This window comes from Pogona vitticeps, chromosome 1 (assembly GCF_051106095.1).
Source record: "Pogona vitticeps strain Pit_001003342236 chromosome 1, PviZW2.1, whole genome shotgun sequence".
NCBI classification, from domain to species: Eukaryota; Metazoa; Chordata; class Lepidosauria; order Squamata; family Agamidae; genus Pogona; species Pogona vitticeps.
Genome location: NC_135783.1, coordinates 340,611,015 through 340,633,238, shown reverse-complemented (window position 1 = coordinate 340,633,238; position 22,224 = coordinate 340,611,015). Strand labels below are relative to the sequence as shown.

General features: G+C 39.7%; 1 protein-coding gene across 12 annotated transcripts in view; it reads left to right on the top strand.

The window, feature by feature from the left end:
* Positions 1 to 22,224, top strand: part of CDC42BPB (CDC42 binding protein kinase beta) — a 155,452-nt gene that overhangs the window by 61,980 nt on the left and 71,248 nt on the right. For all 12 annotated transcript variants that reach the window (XR_013540840.1, XR_013540838.1, XR_013540839.1 and 9 more), the window contains exons 6-13: positions 1,677 to 1,770; positions 2,984 to 3,184; positions 7,938 to 8,186; positions 9,234 to 9,313; positions 12,546 to 12,712; positions 12,805 to 12,924; positions 18,079 to 18,212; positions 21,314 to 21,556. Coding sequence is in view for 9 of the 12 variants with exons in the window: in XM_020793632.3 (XP_020649291.3) it covers positions 1,677 to 1,770; positions 2,984 to 3,184; positions 7,938 to 8,186; positions 9,234 to 9,313; positions 12,546 to 12,712; positions 12,805 to 12,924; positions 18,079 to 18,212; positions 21,314 to 21,556 (1,288 nt within the window). In the remaining 3 variants the exon portion in view is untranslated. The remainder of the gene's footprint in view (positions 1 to 1,676; positions 1,771 to 2,983; positions 3,185 to 7,937; positions 8,187 to 9,233; positions 9,314 to 12,545; positions 12,713 to 12,804; positions 12,925 to 18,078; positions 18,213 to 21,313; positions 21,557 to 22,224) is intronic.

Genomic DNA, 22,224 nt, shown 5'->3' with positions numbered 1-22,224 from the left:
TATGAACAAGAGTAGTTTTTTAAACAAAGGCTGATGAAGGCAACTTTTTGAATATTGAGAATATATCAACAACCTTTAGTTAGTAGCCAGGCTGTGGGCAGTTTACATGTTTACAGTACTTATGTTCTATTAACATTTTTCAGGAAATTTGGTAAACTAGTTATATTTTCAACTTAGGTTAGAAGACAAGATTATCAGAATATGTTATAAAATCCTTAGTAGATTCCTGTGATTAAGTCAATCTTAATGAAAAATGGAAAGCATCAGAATTGTTAACTATAATTGCATAGATCTTCTCAGTTACTCTTAACTATAGGGAAGAGTTGACATTGTAGTTTTGTAAAAGTAACTTTAGATGTTGCTTTTGAATAAATAATTGGCTATGTAAAATAAGTACGTATGTGATATTTAAAAAAAGTACAGTATGTGAATTTAATTTGATGTTGCATGTATTTGTATTAGTGTGACATGTTGCTTTTCTGGCATGCTGTTCTTTTGATCACCTATTGGATGAAATCCTGCTGTGTAGTTGTGTGTCTGCAGTATGAAGCTGCAGAACAGGTTCAGAAAATTGTGGTACCATGGAAGTGCTATTCACAAAGCACTTTTGTATGCATGCCTCAGAATGGTCACAACAAGAACTGCACAACTGATTACTCAATCAGATTGTGCAGTCCTGATTGCCTGGGTATAATGCCTGGTACATTTACACAGAGGTAACTTTGTGTTCTTTGAAAACAAAACAGGATTTCAGCCGTTGTTTATTAACAAAATGCATAAGCAGACTTTCCAATAGGGATTGTCATTTAGTTTAGGGATTGTCACTGAGCTGCTATGCCTCGTGGCACAGTGGTTAAACCGCTGTACTGCAGCCAAACTGTGCTCACAACCTGGGGTTCAATCCCAGGCAGCAGCTCAAGGTTGACTCAACCTTCTATCCTTCCAAGGTCGGTAAAATGAGTACCCAGCTTGCTGGGGGGGGGGGCAATGTGTAGCCTGCATAATTAATTTGTAAACCGCCAGAGAGAGCTTGAAGCACTATGGGGCGGTATATAAGCAGCACACTTTTTTGCTTTTTAGGTTTGCTTTCTGGTCATGTGTAAATAGTGTGTGAGTTTTGCCATCTCACGTTTATGTTTAACAAATTTCTCTATTCCCAGTGGAATTAATATAAGTTATGTATCAAAATTTTTCATTTGACTTAGTACCTAACTTGCATTTGATTTTTAGTTGCTAACCTAAACGATGGCTTTAAACATGGTGTGCCGCTTACCACGTTTAAAAACTACGAGTTGTTCCAATCCTCCTCCCTTTCCTACTGGAAGTTAAACAACATCATGGCTGATCTGTGGCAACTTTAAATAATGCTACGTAGTTGTTTCTGCACTACTTTCCCCTTTTATTTTCTCGCATATAATCAGTTATAACAATCTTATCAATTTCAAAATTTCTTTGAAAGAAAACAAAATTTTGCTTTTTATTATGTGGTCAAAATATTTTACTTTTTAATAAAATATTATTGAAGTATATACCTTGCATTTATAGTCAAGTAAACTGAATGTGGATTAAAATACATTGTTGACTTCTTAACCAGAATATTAAGTAAATATTTACTAAATTTTGTATTTCACCGTAATATGTATACTATGTGTAAATACTATTTCTTTTAAAATCAGAGATATAAAACCCGATAATGTTCTTTTGGATGTGAATGGCCATATACGGCTGGCAGACTTTGGATCATGTTTGAAGATGAGCGAGGATGGCACTGTATGTATCAAGAATATTTTAGTTAAATTAATTCTTTAGAGTAAAACTTCTTACACTATGTGAGATAATTGCTTTGTGTTAACCTGTTTGCCTTTGTAAGTTACAATATCTGATGGCTGTTAGTCTCTCAACATGCGCAATATTTTTATCACAGGCTACGTGGCAATATTAATTATATATCATTTTTTATGCTGATACCATTTCCTTCGTCGTATATTAGACTGTCAAATCCTTTTTTTCTGTGCCTTTCTCCTCCATATGCAAATAACACAAAGGTCAACTAAGTCAGTTTTTTCCCATACATTATAACAGATTTTCATTGTAGGTTGTGATTCTTTTAGGCCAGATTTTTTTTTGGAGAATTTGCACACACGAAAGTGCAGTTGCATAAGAAGCTCCCTCTGGCAGGCTGCCTTTTGCACAATCTGTCGTGCACCTGATTGCACCTGATTTCACAAGCAGTTGCACAAAGCAGCCTGCTGAAGAGGGAGACACCACACACACACACACACACCCCCCGTGTGATTGCCCTTCTCTACATTATCTGTAGAGGATTTTGGCCTTAGAAATTAAATGCCATGAAAAAGTAAAGTTTTGGGTTTTTTGTTTTAGTTTGGTTTCTTAAGGATAAAGAAGAGAGTAGTTCTGTTGTTTGTTTGTTCGTTTATCTGTCTTTGAGGGGAGATTCTTGCTCTGATAAGGTACTGAAAAAGCTGGATTATACTGACCCAAACTGTTCAGTTTGTCCTAGTATTATTTACTTCAGGGGTGGGATTTATGCAGCCCCACTTACTGTGTGCATTCTTGCTTGCTTCTGCAGTTTCCTCCATACCTCTCCTGAACTTCCTAGATGCTCTCCTCCAGTTTCAATTGTCCATATGTTTGATGTCATAGGCATAGAAGAATATGGTGTAAAAGACTTTCTTTCATTAAAATAATGATTGTCATGGAACACTGGAAGCTATATCATTAGAAGCATAAGACCATGGGTTGATCTAGCTAGAGATGTAAGAAAATGTTCCTTTTTTTTCTCCAGGAGAGATTATCATCCTCCTATTTTGTAAACTGTCTTACGTGGAACTTTTCATAGTGTGCAACTTTGGGATGTTATGTTTTGTTACATCAGAAAGTGTACCTTGCTATCTTATGATGTAGTCAATGCAATGTTTGAAGAAGAATTAGTCTAATACTTAATCTTTGTTTGACGTTAAAGGTGCAATCATCAGTTGCAGTGGGCACACCTGATTATATTTCCCCAGAGATACTGCAAGCAATGGAAGATGGCATGGGAAAATATGGCCCTGAATGCGACTGGTGGTCTTTGGGTGTCTGCATGTATGAAATGTTGTATGGTGAAACACCTTTTTACGCAGAGTCATTGGTGGAAACCTATGGGAAGATTATGAATCATGAAGTAAGAACTGTTACATTGCTGTATAAATTAAAATGTTTCTTTTGTGTCCAAAGTACATTTTTAAACTAATATGATTTCAAGAAAGGTTCAGCCCTCCTCCATTGGCAGAGCATGTCATGATGATAATCTTATTGAATGCATTGCTCAGTCAGATTTTAAAAACATGGCTTTTTAAATATTTTACAAGGCACCCACAAAGTGACTAATACTCAGCTTAGATCCTTGTAGTTTGGCAGAGCTTTGTTGTACTATACTTGGTCTGCTAGTACTAGTTGAAGCCATTGTACTCAATGTAGCATGGCTGATAAAGTCTCCATTAGAGTTCCTGTGAGTACCTGAAGAATAGGCAATTGATAACTTCTTAAGTGGACATTTTAAGTGGACGTTTCAAAGAGGTGATCTGGTAGAAATAAGCATTATTTGTTCTTTAAATCAGAGATCCTCAACCCCTAGTCTGCAACCCAGCAGCGGTCTGCGACCTATCCAGGACCAGGCCATGGACAGATCCTCCCTGTGAGTGCTGTAGCGCATATGCACACAGGCATGTTCTGCCCCTGAGCGCAGCATGCACATTTGCGCAAGTGCAATCTGCCCCCTGTGCGCACCGCCCCCTGTGTGCACGCTGTGCGCATAAGTGCCCCCATGAGTGCAACATGCGCATATGTGTGAGCGAGCTCTGACCCCCTGCAGGAGCACTCCCTCCAACCGGTCCACGGCTGGGAAAAGGTTGGGGACCATTTGATAAATGTCAGCATCCTACTTTCTTAAAGTGCTTTTTGCTTGGTCTCACAGGTGTTCACTGTTGGCATAAGGAGTTCATTTGTTACTTATTTAAAAGATTTCTAATCTGTTTAGGTACAGTGTATGTATAAGGGAGCTATAAAAGAAGTAGAAGCTTCGCAATGTAACAGTAAAACACTTTCTCAACTCTGCTAACTTGAAAGGCTAGCAATGATGTTCGTATTTCAGGGAGTTTCAGAAGTTTAGGACCACCACCAAAAGGGTCCCTCTCTGGTACCTCTTAATCTACAACTTACATTTTAATGCTTGAATTGGTTCAAATGGGTGTATATGATCTTTCGGATAAATTATACCCAAGCTGAGTTGGTGTGCTTTAATGACTAAAAGTTTGATCGATCAATCAGAAACTCCCTCTTTGAAACCTCATTTCTGCCATGATCCCAATGAATGGTCTTGAAGTTGCCACTCTCATTTTGATCACACACCCCAAAACACCTAGACACACAATATGGGGGATAACTTGGCCTTTACATAATTGTTGCAAATAGTAAAATGAAGATAATGAATGTTGAGTACATTGGACAGTTGAAAATATAGTACAACAAATGTTGGTTTGTTCGTAATCATAATTTTAGTTATCATGATTTGTTAATAAGTTGGGACAAGAAGAATTTTCATGTAATTTTGAGATTGAAAAAGAGCAATACAGGTTTCAGTCCTAGCAAAAGGGATTTTGCTGCAGATACCCAGTTTTCCTCCCCTCCCATCTTTTTCCTTTCTCTGAGTTACATATAGATACATGTGCACAGGAATGTTGTTGTTCACATCTGTGAAATGTTGAGGTACACTGGTCTGTCTAATGCAGTCTTTCACACCTGTCCATTAGCTTTCACACATACCTGGTGCTTCCAACCCTGTCGTCCTTCACAAATGTCCTATTTAAATTGACCAGACTGACATTCTTTTCCTTCCTTCCTTCCTTCCTTCCTTCCTTCCTTCCTACCTACCTACCTACCTACCTACCTACCTACCTACCTACCTACCTACCTACCTACCTACCTACCTACCTACCTACCTACCTACCTACCTACCTACCTACCTACCTACCTACCTACCTACATTTAAGTCTGTAGTGGTTTGTACAAGGCATGGGTTTGTGCTGTCATTTTGATTTTCTTATAGAAATGATGTCATGAAGCTTTGCTAATAGACAGTCCTTTGCTCAGTTATTTATCTTTGATGGTTGTATATCTCAGATCCTTTATGCTTCCTACCTTTGAAATGAGACCTTGTGATAAGGAATACAATTTGCTTCCCTCAAATACTGTAACTGAGACAAAGATTTTCTGTTAGGAATATTGCAGAAGTCCTTGAACTTCTTTGCCTATGTCCGTCTTCTTGAAATGTACTAAATAGTTGCCTTTGACTGTGTTTTTGTCTGTTATCTCCTAATCATAGAGAGGGTTTGATCTGATGTTAGCATCCTTTCTTTTGAAATAACTTTATTTTGTACTTGTACACACAGGTAATCCCAGTGCAATTGCTCATGGATGTAGTAGGTAATTGGCTCCAACCCCATGACATCATTTTAGATTTTGCTCTGATTGGTACATAAGAACATAAAAGGACCTCTGCTGGATCAGACCACAAGCTTTTCTGGTCCCACAGACCAATCAGATGCCTGTGTATAGCTCACAAACAGAATAGGAGTGCAGTTGTACTCTCCTGTTTGTGTTCTCCAGCAGCTGGAGTTGAGAGCCATACTGTTGGAGATGAGGTATGGCCATCATGCCTGGGAGCCGCTGGGAACCCCATTGTCCATTTACTTGCCCAGTCTTCTTTGAAAGCCATCTAAGTCAGTGACCATCACCTCATCTTGTAGTAGTGAATTCTGTAGTTTAGCTGTGGAGTGTATGAAGGAAGTCCTTCCCTTTGTCTGTCCTCAATCTCACACCACTTAGCTTCATTGGATAATCCTGCTTTCTAATATTATGAGAAAGGAAGGGGAAAAATGATGCATTTCAGCTTACATACTTCAGACACTTCAAATTTTGATGTCGTGTAGATAATGATGTATTAAGAAACCCTGTAAGTGATTTTTCTTTTCTCCTCTGCTATATGAGGCAGTGCTTTTCCAGTATTCTTTAAGCTAAGCCTTTCCTTGTTAACTTGGCTGTCACAGAAGTTGGTTCCTCTATACAGTGGTGCCTCGCTTAACGATTGCCTCGTTTAGCGATTAATTCGCATAACGATGTGTTTTTTAGGAAATAATATGCACCGTATAATGATGTTTCCTATGGGCGATTTTCGCTTAGCGAAGTTTGGGACCATGCTTCGCATAACGAATGCGATTTTAGGTCCCCTGCTTCACTTAACGATGTTTCTTTTTTCAATTAAAAAGGTGTCTTAGAAGGGTCAAAAACGGTTCTAAATGCTTGGATTCGTTAGAGGACCCCCTAAGTCATGTGCAAACCTGATTTGGCTTTGATCTGACTTTTCGTTAATTTATGGTTAATTTTTTTTTTCCGGCCCATAGGAACCAATGGACCTGTCAAAATCTGACAGCTCCATGCTTTCCTATGGGGGAGAAAACAATTCGCCATAAATTAACGAAAGTTCAGATCAAAGCCAAATCAGGTTTGCACACGACTTAGGGGGTCCTCTAACGAATCCAAGCATTTAGAACAGTTGCTCTGTCTTCATTAATTTTTTGTGAATTTTTTCTTCCCCCATAGGAAATAATGGAGCTGTCAGATTTTGACAGCTGTCAAAAGTTGGGGGGGAAAAATTCACCATTAATTAACGAAAAGTCAGATCAAAGCCAAATTAACTTTTGCATCCGTTTTAGAGGGTGCAGAAGCTAATCCAAGCATTTAAAACCATTTTTGACCCTTTTATGACACACTTAATTTTGCAAAAATTGACTTCGCAAAGCCATTGAAATGTATTGAGTCAGCTACAATACATTCCAATGGAGGAAACATTGTATCGTTTAACGATGTTTCCTATGGGTTTTTTCGCTTAAGGACGGCAATCCGTGCCTATTGGAACGGATTAACCGGTTTCCAATGCATTCCTATGGAAAATGGTGTTTCGCATAACGATGTTTCACATAACGTTTTTTTTTGGAACCAATTAAAATCGTTATGCAAGGCACCACTGTATTGCACTCAGTTTCCAAATGTTGTGCATTAATTCTCACTTATACTGTGTCCCTCCCATACTTGACTTTTTTGGAGCCAAACAGCCCAAGATGTTGTACCCTTTCCTCATAGGGGAGGTGCTGTAGACCATTGATAATGTTTCTTTTCTGCGCTTTTCCCCTTCTGCAGTATCATTGTTTTCAATTGCTATCCATCATTCTTGTATAAAAAACTTGCTAGGCAGGTGGGTGCCCCAAACTTTTAATTTCTAAAGAAAAGCATTGAGTCAGGCTTCTGCTATTTGTCCTGTAAGCCCTTTTCTATATTCCTGTGTGGGAGAGGAAGAACAAATAGTTATACTTGTGCAGTGAAAAGGCACTGTATACAGTGGACCCTTGACTTACAGACGGCTTGACTTACAGACTTTTTGAGTTACAGACTTCTCTGGCCACAAAATTTAGGTTTGACTTGCAGCCTGAGAATTGACTTACAGACCAGAAAAAAACCCAAAATGGAACAAAAACGGCCTGTTACGGGATTAATCGGTTTTCAATGCACTGTAGGTCAGTGGAGACTTGACCTACAGACTTTTTGACTTGAGAACCGCCTTCTAATACGGATTAAGTTCTCAAGTCAAGACCCCACTGTACGTGCTCAGGTGTACTGTAGCCACCTGGAATGCAGTAGCCGAAATTTTGATTTCTCAATCCAGGACACAGTGTGTGTACCTTTCTTGTTACCAAAACTACTATAGTATAGTTCCCATTATATTCTACCTACAGTAATCCCATTTCAAAACACTTTCTTAAAAGTGTATCATTGTAGAGAAGAAAATTTTTGTATCAGTTTATTTTTCCTGTTTTGTTTAGGAGAGATTCCAGTTTCCATCTCATGTAACTGATGTGTCTGAAGAAGCAAAAGACCTAATTCAGCGTCTTATCTGCAGCAGAGAACGTCGTTTGGGGCAGAATGGAATTGAAGATTTCAAGTCACATGCGTTTTTTGAAGGACTCAATTGGGACAATATTCGAAATATAGAAGCACCTTACATTCCAGAAGTTAGCAGTCCTTCAGACACTTCAAATTTTGATGTAGATGATGATGTATTAAGAAACCCTGTAAGTGATTTCTCTCTTTTTTTCTCTGCTATAGACTGTGTATAGAAATATTGAAGATTAAAAAACATGGAAAAACATGATCTGTGGAACAAAAGGTTACAAAGTATAGCTGTGGAAGTGAAACAATAGGGTAAACAGTGCACATTTTAGCTGTAAACTACCGTATTTTTCCGTGTATAAGACTATACAGTGGTGCCTCACTAGACAGTTACCCCGCATGACAGTTTTTTCGCTAGACATTGATTTTTTACGATCGCTATAGTGATTCGCAAAACAGTGATTCCTATGGGAGAATTTCGCTGGACAATGTATGGTCCCTGCTTCACAAACCGATTATCGCTAGACAACGATTTTGACAGCTCCCTCTCCGCTCGCAAAACAGGTGTTTTTGGGACCTAAGCTTCGCAAGACAGCAATTTAAACAGCTGATCGGCAGTTTGCAAAGCGGCTTTCCTATGGCCAATCTTCGCTAGACAATGACGATTCTTCCCCACTGGAACACATTAAACAGGTTTCAGTGCATTCCAATGGGGAAATGCTTTTCGCTAGACAATGATTTCGCTAAACAGCAGTTTCAGTGGAACGGATTATTGTCTAGCAAGGCACCACTGTACTTTTGTCTAAAATCTTTAGACTAAAAATTGAGGGTCGTATTATACACAGAAGTAAGCTGAGGAGAAAACAAAAACAAGTGGAGGGGAAAGCAGGGATCAAAGTGATCCTGCAGGGCTTTGATCCCTGCTTTCCCCTCCACTAGCTAAGCCCCACAGATTTCTTAATTTTGGGTTAGAAAAGTGGGGGGGCGTCTTATACATGGGGGCGTCTTATACAGCATGGTTTAATGGTATGACTTGTGAACAAATTGTGTGAAGAAAGTTGGAGAGAACCTTAATTTAAAATAACAGTTTAAATTCTTGTAATTTGTGGGCAGTACACTCAGAAAAAAAGAAAAAAGTTCTAAATAAGCAAATGTAAATTGGGCTCCTTTTTTTGTTGGTAAATCATTCCATTGTAGATTGAACCCATACTGTGCTCATTTTCTTGCAGGAAATGATACCACCTAGTTCTCACACAGGCTTTTCTGGATTGCATTTACCTTTTGTTGGCTTTACTTACACAACAGACAGGTGGGTGAAATTAAAAAAAACACGTTTCAGTTTTTATATTTGCCTTTCTGTTAATTTATTGACTTGTAGATTTACAGTGTTCACAGTGTATCCTTTGAGCTCCTGTGTTTGTCTTTGCTTCTTGTTAAGATTTATTTATATGTTATTGTTACCATGTATGGTGCTTTACAGAGTAATTTGCGCAAAAAGAGATCAGTCTTCTGCCCAAAGAGTTCACAGCCTTTAGTTCAATGCTGGGAATGTCCCTCAAGACATTTTTGTGTCCACCCCCCCCCCAAAAGCCACTGAGGGAAAATCAGCCCCTGTCATGTTTGGATTCCTTCTCTGCAAAGTGGAAGAATGATAAACATGTAGAACTGGAAAGGACTCAAACACAGAATCATGAAATCTTAGAATAATGGAGTTGGAAGAGGCCATAAAATCCAACCTTGTACTCAGAGTAGGAATCCAAAACAAAGTATGTCTAACAGATGGTTGTCTAGTTTTCTCTTGAATGCCTCCATTGTTGGAGTACTCATCACTGTTGAACACCTACTTCTTCTCTGTTTTCTCACAAAAGGAGAACAGTGCTGAACCTGGTGCAAGCAGAATAAAGGAGGAAATGAGAGGGCTGCTGCCCAAGGTAGAAAAGAGATAGTAAAGAAGTGCCTAGTAACCTTAAGCGAATTTAAGTCTCCAGGCCAGATGAACTCCATCCAAAGATATTAAAGGACCTTGTAGATGTAATTTCAGAGCCTCTGTCTATAATCTTCAGGAATTCTTTGAAGAACAGGTGAGGTGCCTGAAGACTAGAGGCAGGCAAATATCATCTACATTTTCTAAAAGAGGGAAAAAGAATATCCAAACAATTACTGATTGGTCAGCTTGACATCAGTGCCAGGAAGGTTGTGGAAGATATAATTAAAGATTCAATGATGCTATAAAACAGGCTTTAAATTTTGGATACCTGCACTTCGAGTTGAGCTTTGGTTTTAGCTCTGAGCCCAAAGAGAAGCCATTTTATCTAGCTGGTGTGCCTTCAGGTGAGCTGAGTTATGCTTTCTTAGATTTCCAAGTGACGGTTGCTGCTGCTTTTATTATGCATTGTTTATTTGTTTGGTAGATTTCTATGCAACTTTTTGGCTTGTTCTCAAAGTGGGTTCAGTATTTTAGAAAATGTGATGAATGGCAAAGAGCCGGAACTACATGCTTGAACACAAGACAGCACAGATCTACACCACCAGCTTCACTGAACCAGGAGACAACAGCTAATGTTCCCCCAGAATAACTGGAGTCCATTGGCCCAGCAACAGAAAAAGCACAGGCCAACTGAAGCAGGCCCTGCTGTTGGCTTTGCCTGCAGTTTTCTATTTCTTGCTTAGTTACCTATCCTTTTATCCTGCATGTGCCACATCAAGCTCAGCCACCTTACATAATGTACCAACACACAATTTTATCTTCACTATATCTATGTCTAGTTTTGTGGCCTGAGGATTAATGGCAGACCCAGTGCCGCACAATGAACTTTTATGGCTGAATGATTATTTAAATGCAGTTTTGCCACCCCACTCCACACCCCCATGAGTCTAATATTCTTTCCTCCACCAAGCACTCACAGTGATAGTGGTTGGGTGATGGACTAACTCTCTTAGTGTTTATTTGTTATGTACAATATTTTAAAGGAACAAATATTTGTAGTGATGGGAATATTGAGTGAGTGTCTTCTTCATGGTGAAAGTGGAATGGAGTAAAGGGCATTGACAGACTGCTATTAGACATGGGATCTTTGTGTTTGTATTCGTATCTCTGGGGATATGAATATGAATATTGGCACCACAGGTGCCTGAGAAAACTGGACCCTTTCCCCCAGACTAGCAGGTCCACTTACCGCTTACCACACCAATCTAGGAAGCAGCCTGGCTGGTGCTTCCCTGTCTCTCTATACAGCTGACCACTCCAGCAAGTCTCCCTACTCAGCTGTTGAGTGGTCACATGTTCAGGGAGGTGGGGTAGCACCGGCCAATTGACGTGACAAGAACTACACCAGCTGTGTGTCTGGCAAGTGGTGAGTGGACTTGCCATTTTGGGGGAGAAGGTCCAGTTTTCCCAGGCACCTCTGGTGCTGATATTCCATATCTAGTTGCTGTCATCGTTGTAAATGATAGTGTCAAGTTAAAAATAAGAAGCACAGTCAAGTCACTGATCTCTCAAGTGAAGTATTCTCTGTTGGGACTGGCAGTTGCTCATGAACATTTGGAGTAGACTTTTTTCTAGTTACACTTTTAATTGCAGAGCCTGGAAGGTGAACCAGAGCCCTTTTGATGTAAAGCTTATACTGTATTGTGATGTCCTTGCTTCCCATCATGTGGGAAAGTATCTCTTTATCGCTTTTTTAAAGACTGTAGTCATAGTCTGTTGTGATGACTTGGGTTCTCTGCAGCATACTTAGAGAGAAGCATGAGAACACACCTACAGATGAGAACACCAATTTTCCAAGTTTCTAGCTTGTGTGTAGAGCCTGTTTGCAAACAGGATCCACTTCCCCTCCACATGGAGAAAACAGCAATCGTGAGGATGGCTAGTTGCCTCTCTTTTAAGCATATTGCTGAGAGCCAGGGAGATCCTGGTTGAATAAGGATGAGAACTCCTAGGCTCACCAAGGAGTGATTCAAGCCATTGGGCTGGCTGGGAGATTCAGAGAGATGTAGCCTCAAACACTATTTTCTTTGCTCCTTGTTTCCCCTCCAAAGGGCTGCCAACCTGTCCCTCCTGGGAAGAACTATCCATATTTTAAAAAAATTCAAGGATAAAGCATAGGTGAAAAGCCTGAAATTGGTTTCATGCTCAAGAGTAGAAGAGGGTCAAACTTCCACCAGGAAAATAATGGATGTTTGTGGAATATGTTTAAAGTTGATAGCCTCTCCCTACTAGCCATAATCATCTTTGCATGTCTGAAAAGCCCTCTGGAGTCAAGTTTTCATGTGGTTTGGTGGATGCAGGAAATTGGAAGAAAGTTCTGTGGCAGCAGAACATTGAATTTAGCCATTGCTGTCCAAAGATTTTGAAGTTGAGTGTGTTGCTGCTTTCCTGATGAGATTGGCTATGCAGTCTAGAGTGAAAGAGAGCAGACTGCTGTTTTATTTGCCATCCAGGTCAGGCAGTGTTGAAGCCGTAATGGATATTAGTCTCATTGAATTTTTAGTAAGAAAGGACTGTTGCAGTTGTTAATTAAAAATGTGTTTTGGGGTTCCAGCTGTTTTTCTGATAGAGGCTCTTTAAAAAGTGTGATGCAGTCCAGTGGGATAACTAAAGATGAGGACGTTCAGCGTGACCTGGAAAACAGCTTGCAAATAGAGGCCTATGAAAGAAGAATACGAAGACTAGAACAGGAAAAGATGGAACTAAGCAGAAAGTTGCAAGGTATGCATTCTTTGTTTCCTTTTACCTGCATGTGATGTAGCAACAGAATATGCTAGCTATGGCTAAACACTGTGTTTCTCTTTGAATTTAAGAATCCACCCAGGCTGTTCAGTCTCTTCATGGTTCTGGTCGCATAACAGCAAATACAAACCGAGATAAAGAAATAAAGAAGTTAAATGAGGAAATAGAGCGTTTGAAAAACAAAATAGCAGGTATGTATCTGATGTATTTAAATAGATTTTTCCCAGGGCTTGGAAGAAGTACAGAATAATTCCAGTGCTCATGCCCTAATCCTCATAACATGCTTAAAGGTGATCCTTGTTCATTTCACTGTTGGGTCTTTCATATGGATACCAAGACAGTTCATTGTATAAACCAGTGGTCTCCAAACTATGGCCCATGGGCCACATCTGGCCTGCCTTGCCTTTTTATCCAGCCCAGTGTGCAGTCGATCAGGCATGCAGGCGTGGTCAGTCGTGCATGTGTGGGAGTGCAGGCATGCGGGAGTATGGGAGGGCAGGCGGGAGTGTGGGACCACATATGCACATACGCGTGTGTCATACACCCCCAGTTCTCCTGTTTGTTCTTCCACACAATTGTTAATGAAAGACATTTGCATCACATCCTACAGATAAATCTTTCCCTTCTCTGGGAAACAGCAAGATTAAGAGAATAAGATATCGTGGGATATTAAATGTCATACCCAGGTTCGGGTATGACATTTACTTTTCAACCCTTTCCGCTGCCACCAGAGGAGTTATTCCTCACTATATTAAATATGACTCTTAAATCAGTGTTATTCAATAATAATGTTTATTTAAGTGTTTATATGTAAATCATAAAAAGTAAATCATGGATGGTCTTATTTTATTCATTCAATCAACTGTGCTTTGATAACATTTATATTTGCTTATGTATAATGTTAATCAAAGTATTCATTTCTTATCTTGTTCTGTATCTTATTCTTCTTTAACACAAGGTTGGTCCTAACTGTCTAAACTGCTTCTCTCTAACTGATATCCCTAACTGAAGTCTCTGACTCTAACTCATATCCCTAATTCATCCCTAACTGATCTTTTACTGTCTTCCATTTCTCCTATATATCCTTAGTTCTGCCTCTTTTGTTTAACCATTGGTTGATATATCAAGGTTCTATTGTGATGGAAAGGAGTGATTACTGACCTGTCCATCACAGCGTGTATCTTCCTTTGGCTGTAAAAATGTGGAGCATATATGATGTGGTCCTCCTGCTGAAAAGTTTGGAGGCCCCTGGTATAAACAAATGAAAAATTTCATTCTAACGGCAGCTTTTGAGAGTATGGCATCTACAACATGAAGCAACATCTAGATTTATTTTTTGTTTGTTTGACAAAAGCTTATCTGGCTCCTAATGCTTCCTCAGTTTGGTAGCAGATTATTCTCACCAGGGATCCAAGCCGTTTATACAGGCTCATTTAGATAGTCCTTTTCACTTCTTCAGTTTCCATTAATATCCCACGATATCTTATTCTCTTAATCTTGCTGTTTCCCAGAGAAGGGAAAGATTTATCTGTAGGATGTGATGCAAATGTCTTTCATTAAGAATTTTTTAGAACTGTACCATGTTTCACTCTTTCATGATATCTGTGTAAGATAGGATGGAATGCAAGACACCAGTTACTTTGTCCAGACCTGTATTTATTCACAATACTTAAAAACCCTTAATCGTTCATTACACCATTAGTAATCTGTACATGTCAGGTTTTCATAATCAGTGACTCCCTTTTGCAGCCCTTTTAATTAACTGTCCAGAATCTATTCAAAAACCTTACCGATTTTAAAATGTTTTTCAAAATATTTTAAAATGGCTTTTAATCTTATCCTTCTAAATATGTGTTCAGTTGTTTTGGTGATGACGATGACGATTATAATTGTTTTAATTGTTGTGAGCTGCCTTGGGTCCCCTATAGGGAGAAAGGCAGTATATAAAACAAGCAAGCAAGCAGGGATATTCCTTGTTTGAAGGAATTAAGTTGTATTAAGGTGTTATTATCCATGCAAAAAGCTTGTGCAACAAGGGGAGTACTGTCGCTCCACTCCCTCTGTTATAATTTCTGTTACCTCCCATATTTGGAGGGCAGTGAATCTAAAGAGGGACAAGTTCCATTATCAGTGGTGATTTCCCAACCAGTCAGAACTCAAGGAAGTCAGTGCTCTGATTCACATGGCAAATGTCTACAGATGATAGGTAACTTCCACTTCTGATTCATCACTCTTCATCTGTAGGAGGGCGATGAAACTGGGGATCATTGGGGGCAAAACTCATGTGGCTCTGTGGGTCCCCTCTTTGACTCAGTTTTTTAGGTGGTACTGTAGTTAAAATGCCAAACAAGAGCTTCTGAGCTGACTGGAGAAGGACACAAAGTGAACAAGGGTCACATTAAAACCTTTTAAAATTATGTAATGTTCTTCATGTGTCACATTTTATGTATGGCAAATGAAATGATGGCTATTAGCTAGCTCGGAAGTTTGGTCAGAGCTACAGTGGACTCTCGACTTACAGACGGCTCGACTTACTACAGACTTTTGAAGTTACAGACTTCTCTGGCCTCAAAATTTAGGTTCGACTTGCAGCCAGAGAATCGACCTACAGACCTGAAAAAAGCCAAAATGGAACAAAAATGGAACAAAAATGGAACAAAAATGGCCGGTTACAGGATTAATCGGTTTTCAATGCATTGTAGGTCAATGGAGACTCGACCTACAGACTTTTCGACCTGCAGCCACCGTTCCAATACGGATTAATTCCGTAAGTAGAGGGTCCACTGTATAGGCTAGGCAGAGTGGCATTGCTGCAGTTTGTCCTTGGCTTCATTTCTGCAGTTTAGAACTGCTCACCACATCAAGTAATGAAATTCATCTGTTGGAAGGAGAGACAATTGAAAACATGATGCTCTGTCTGGCTTCTACTGTTTGTGCAGCAGCAGCAGTGGAAGCAGCAAATAGAAATTTTTACATCACAGGTCCAGAATCAAGTGATTTATTTATTTGGTTGGTTGGTTGATTTTTATACCACGCATCTGGCTACCAAGGCCACTCTTGTCATATTTTCGAAATGAAACAAATATAATATTAAAGCTAGTAGATTAAAAACAGCACTAAAACATATTAAAAACAAAATAAAACCCCAGACTCAAACAATCCCATTAAAAAAACCTCTTAGACAGTTGGTCACTAAAGAAGACAGAGATCTTTGCTTGCAGAAAGACAGGAAAGACAAGGCTAGCGTGGCCTCCAAAGTTTGGGAGCAGCAACAGAGAAGACCCTCTCTCATTTCCCCACCAAATGCACCCATGTTCCTCTATCTAGCACTGTGTACTAAGTGCTGCTGTGGCTTAAGATCTTTTTCCGGTCTCTCTATCTGCTCTCCTCATAGCAGCAAATGGCAACAGATTGGCAGCTCTAAGCAGCTGAAGGAGCTGATCCTTCCGCCATACATTGTGGTCTGTACATCCAATAATGGGGGAGATTTTTTTCCCCAAAGTGAAGATGATCAGAGGCTTAATTTCAGATTTTGGGGCGGGGGGTTATTCTGAGAAAGAGTGGTTTAATTCATACCTCACTGAATTAGTAGGGTTGAGAATTGAGGTAGAGACATCGTGGATCACGTGTATCTGTCAGTCATTTGGAAATGGCAGTACTATTCAAGTAGTGTCTTAGACTTTTACATGTATGTGTTGCTGGATGCAAAGTAACAGGATGGAAAGGGATAATACCGTCTTTCCCCGAAAATAAGATAGGGTCTTATATTAATGTTTGCTCCAAAAAATGCATTAGGGCTTATTTTCAGGGGATGTTTTGTTTTTTTCTTGTACAACAATCTACATTTATTCAAATACAGTCATGTCATCTTCTGGTTGCTGCACAATGATGGGGGTCGGGTTTCACTTAATTGGGACTTATTTTGGGGGTAGGGCTCATATTACAAGCATCCTGAAAAATCATACTAGGGCTTATTTTCAGGTTAGGTCCTATTTTCAGGGAAACAGGGTAGTAGATCAGTCCCTTAGAACAAAAGTTGCTGGTGAGTCTGCTGTGTAAAGTACTGTAAGTGCTTTTGGATAAGCTGCATTACAGGTGGTGACTGTTATTTACAAGCCCGTGTCTTGTTTCTTTCTTTTTTTGACAAGTTATTGAGTGTATGAGATATTTTCAGCTGAGGTAATTCATATTTCCTTGCTGAATGGGGTTAAAAATATGTTTTCTCCCACTAATTTGGAAGATCCACTGTGATCTGAATGCAGTCAGCAAGCAGAAATTTTCAACCAAAGGTGGGATATAAATGAGCAAACTTTATTTATTTAGAGAACCAGCATTGTCTTTGCTTTCTTTTTGATTACAGTATTCAAGGTCTAGAACACTGAGCATTCAGAAACATTTACAGAACAAAAAGCGTCAGCATAAATGCATTTTTAATGAAGTTTTTCACTCTCTTATGCTGTATATAATAAATTACACTAGAATTAGATTATTTATATGATCAGTTCTTTTCTCCTGTTCTCTTCTGATTTTTCCCCCCTACAAAGGATTTCCAACCCTTTCATATTAGCTGAACTCATTTTAGCTTGGAGGTAAGCAAGCAATGTTTGAGGAAATCTCTCTGGTGATAGGAAGATTATGTAAGACTTGAGTCAACAGGGGTTGGGCCTACATTGCCCAGTGTAGCTTCATTTCCATCCTGTGGCCTCTCAGCCTGCAATCCTTATCTGGCCTCAGCATTCCTGTCTGCCTTCCTTTTCCTTGCCAAAAATACCCCATATATTTCAGAGGAAAGCCCACAAACTACTGTCGGATCTGCACAAACAGAATGGTGATGGACTTATGTGTCTTTTTAGTGATAGTGTCCTAGGTCACATGAAAATTTGCTTTCTAAGCTAAGAGTTATTTCAAGGACAGCTTACAGTCTTTGCTGTTTAAAAGAAGATAATTATAGCAAGCATGAAGTAGCTTTTTGGATCCCAGGCTTTGGAAACATGAACTTTGGAGGTAGAATCAACGTTATGAAACATTCACATGGCAAACATAAAAATTAAAAAAACAATGCTTACATTGCATAATTTATTCTGCCCCTTGAACTCCCGTTTCTTTGGTCCTGGCATCTCAATAACCTTGAAGCAGAATTTAAATTTTCATTTTAAATTTGGCCATAGTGTTGACTGAGCTCTGACGCTAGGCTTCTACCAGTGTGTGTTGATTTAAGAGGGAACATTGATAAGAGTTTGTTCTGGATTATCCAGCTGAAATTGTTCTCCGTAACAGAGAAGAATGTAGAATTGCTTTTTGTGCCTCTGAAAATACTGTAAAAGAGTCCTTTTTTGGTTTTGTAGATTCAAATAGGCTAGAACGACAGCTCGAAGACGCAGTGGCATTGCGGCAGGAGCATGAAGACTCTACCCATAGGTTGAAAGCCCTTGAAAAACAGTGCAGGATACTGAGGCAAGAGAAGGAGGATCTCCATAAGGTATTAAATATGGGAAATTCTTCAGTTTCAATGAGATACAAGCATTCTCCCTAGGAGGTACATGTGCAGAACACAGCATGATCAAGTTTGGGAAGGGTGTCCACAAATAATTGCAATGCTTCAATCCTAATTTTTTCTTCATCAACCTCACGGTAGTATAAATAATGCTCTCTCCACCCTCCCATCCTCTCTTTACAGTCCTGATGTGAGGAACGTTAGCCTGAAAAACATTAACATGCTCAAATCAGCATGAGTAAATAAAAACAAGAATGTGCTGGTCCAAATCTAATATTCCTTTATCCAATATGGGATACTTGCTTTAGTAGTTCACAAGCTGCCCAGACTAAAATGGAAGTTAAACCGGTCCAGGTGGGAAAGCTGCTGATGCTTTCCCACCTGGGAAGGCTGGCATATACAACGCTGAAAACTGGGCATTTTGTGTATTTCTAACTCACCCTATATTAAAAGGTCTCGAGATAGGATGCAGTCCGTAGATCCAATTTAGAGAAACCAAAACTATTTAAATGCTTTAAGATAATTAAAATATTTCAAAACTGAACTGTTAGAATGATTAAGGAGAGGAAGAAAACCAGCGGGAAGATTGAGGAGTAAACTGTGATGTCTCTAATGGCCAAATCTTGAGCGAACAACTAGAGTTTAACTTGTACTGAAATTAAGGCTTTGTTGGCACCATTCAGCCCTCTAAGATGAAGGCATTCCAGACAGGTTGCTATAGCCAAGAAATAGTCTCGTTGTTATATAATTTAGCAGTCTCAACTGTGAGCCAGTAAAGAGGGCCCTCAGTGGATCTTAATTATCAGGCAGACATAGGTAGAAGAGAGGATCTTTCAAGTGTTTATATCCTATTCTACTTTGAGCTTTAAAAGTCATTGTCAATATCTTGGATTCTGCTGCCAGAATTCTGTGGCATGTTGTACTTGCTGTCATTTTCAAAGGCAGCCCCACATGCAATCAATAGCAGAAATCTAATTAATGTGTTAACAGTGCATTAACTATTCTGGCTGCATTGGCCCTGACTAGAAATGGTTGTAGCCAATGCACCAAGTCTACCTGAGCTTCCATGAATACAGATATATCCTTCAGAGAAAGTTCAGCTTCCTCCAGAACAACAGAATTTCTATGATCCTGGGATTCACCTTCCATTCATTTGCTTTCACCAAGCTTATAACACTGTCCAAACACTGGCCTAGTACCTGCACAACCTTGCTTGACTCTAGTTACAGAGGAAATAGAGTTGGATATCATCTGCATACTGGTGGTGCCCACCTCCAGAATCCCAGATAACCTCACCCAGTAGTTGTAAAAGAGCATTAGCCTTGTGCTACCCCCTTAATTAACCACGTGACTAAACAACAATCTCTGAATGCCACTCTTTGTAATGGACCCTGGAAGTAGCAATGGGACGGCTGTAGCAAATTGTCTCCAACTCCCATCGCACAGAGCCACTCTAATGGGGTATTATGGCTGGTTATATCGAAAGCTGCAGAGAAATCCAGGACAATCAGCAGGGTAGCACCATGCCCCCAGTTTCTGTCCTGGAGGAGATCATCCACCAAAGGGACCAAAGCTGTTTTAGTTCCAGAACCTAGGCTGAAACGAGTCTGAAAAGGATCTAGATCAATCGGTACTTGGGGAAAATGACACTTTTCCCCCATTCACTCAGCCCTGAGACATGGGCATGATATGGCAACAAAACAAAGCAGGAGCAGGATGTGGTGCCTGCTGAAATGGTGGTTCCCAACCTAGGGTCCCAGACATTCTTGTACTGCAACTCCCAGAAGCCTTCACCACTAGCTGTGCTGGCAGCGGCTTCAGGGAGTCATTCATGGCAGTGGGAACTACTCATCTAGATAATTATTTTCCTCTCAGAATGTCCAAAGCTGCCCAGACACCATTGTCCAATGTGAAATGTTTGCTGTGAGACAGTACTTCTTGTGTATCTCTGAATCCAAGAAAATACTCTTAAGGAAAGAGACCACCACCATCTCCTTCTGGATGGTAGGCGCCACTCCCTGAACATAACAAAACAACTGTTTGGGTGTACCTTCAACTACTACAATGAACTAAATAACAGTAACTCATGCCTCTTCCGCCATTGTTTTTTTTCCTTTGTGACTTTCAGGTTTAGAATCATATTTGGCAGATAGTTACTCTGGGTATGCATACAAAGACAAAACTGTATGATACTTAATTGTAGCCCTATTTAGGGCGGCGGGGGGGGGGGGAGAAACAATCCTGAGAAACAAGAGCAACATTCCTGCAACGCAAAAAAATCCAAATGGCTGGTTGAATGGTTTTTGTGTTCAGCTACACCAAGTTATTCCCAGGCCCTTTTCTATGTGGAAGGAGGAGATTGCTGCTGAAGAGCTGCTCAGGTCCCTGGGGTAATCTCTAGAGAGGTTTTTAGTCACTAGCCATAATCACCTCTTTTTCCCTGTGGTGTTTAACTATATTTTGTCTCTTGGAAGCTGTTGCCCTTCTCCTTGGAATTATAGCAGGAGCCTGAGCTTGAGTCCCCACTTTGCTCCTTGGGCTGGATAGGAGCCCCAGAAAATGCAGGTGGCCACTCCAAAATATCAGCAGTCATGGGATTAACATTGTGTTTTCTGGGTTGTTCATTCACTTTCAAGGAAAGGGGTATGGATTTGCATCAGGAACACAAAGAGATAGAAAGGTGGGAGGTAAGAATGATAATGGAAGGCAGGAAGGATGGAAGGGAAGAGCAGGAATGAAGAAAAGGTGAGGAGGATGGAAAGAAGTAGCATGGTGATGCTGAAGTAGAGTTTTAAAAGTGATGAAGAGATGTAAAAAAGAAACATGAAAGAGAGGAGGAAAGTAATAGGAAGTATATCCGAGTATTGACTTGGTGATGTATAAATGTTGCTATCCATGTGCTGTCAAAATGCTGTTCATTATATTGAGGACAGGAGGATTGGTTAAGCAGAGTCTGGACCCATACATTGCCAAGCTGTAATATGTATGTGTGCATGTTTCTGAAGTTCCATTTGGTGTTAAAAAAAGATTTATCGTCATGCTCAGATGGCAATTCTAAACATTGTTCGGCCTTTTCTTTTCACCAGCAACTCATTGAAGCATCCGAAAGATTAAAGGCACAGTCCAAAGAACTAAAGGATGCCCATCAACAAAGAAAGCTAGCCATGCAGGAGTTCTCAGACCTGAACGAGCGGATGGTAGACTTGCGCTCTCAGAAGCAGAAACTCTCTCGACAGCTCCGTGACAAAGAGGAAGAAGTGGAAGTGATCATGCAGAAAATTGACTCCATGAGACAGGAAATCCGTAAATCTGAGAAAGCGAGAAAAGAGGTAGCTCGCCAGGGTACTTGACAATAATGGATTTCGGCTGCTATTTTGGCTTGAAATAGTTACGGTGGTTCAGGCCTTCAGGCGTCGTGTATTCTTTTTGTGAAGCACCTTTCGAATCACCTATATACTTTAGGGTTATGTAGAAAAATATAATGTTGGAACAACTCCTGCATACGTCCTGCACTCTAATTTCTGGAACCACACTATCACTTTCTGAATCATAGTGTGGCCTTAAACAGCCTTACTGTTTTCATCTCTTTTACTTTCCTGTAAAAGAGAAAAAGTAAGCAAGGGAGTAAGAGAGCCAAAAGTTCCAGTCTTTGTCCAAATCATTAATTTGTCATAAAGATACCAATTATATTAATGTTATCTACTTATATTCAGATTCCTCTTTTGGTATTTAATTCAATGTTTCCTCTTTTTTTAAAGTAACTTTTTCTTGGGAAGGGGAGTAGCTACAGAAATATCAGTTGGCTACAAAAATATCTAGATCTCAGTGAGATGGATAAATCATGACAGGGGCCCATGAGAGTGAAGATTTATTTATTTGTTTGTTTGTTTGTTTGTTTGTTTGTTTATTTATTTATTTATTTATTTATTTATTTATTTATTTATTTATTTATTTATTCGATTTTTACCCCGCCCCTCTAGACAACGTCTACTCCCAA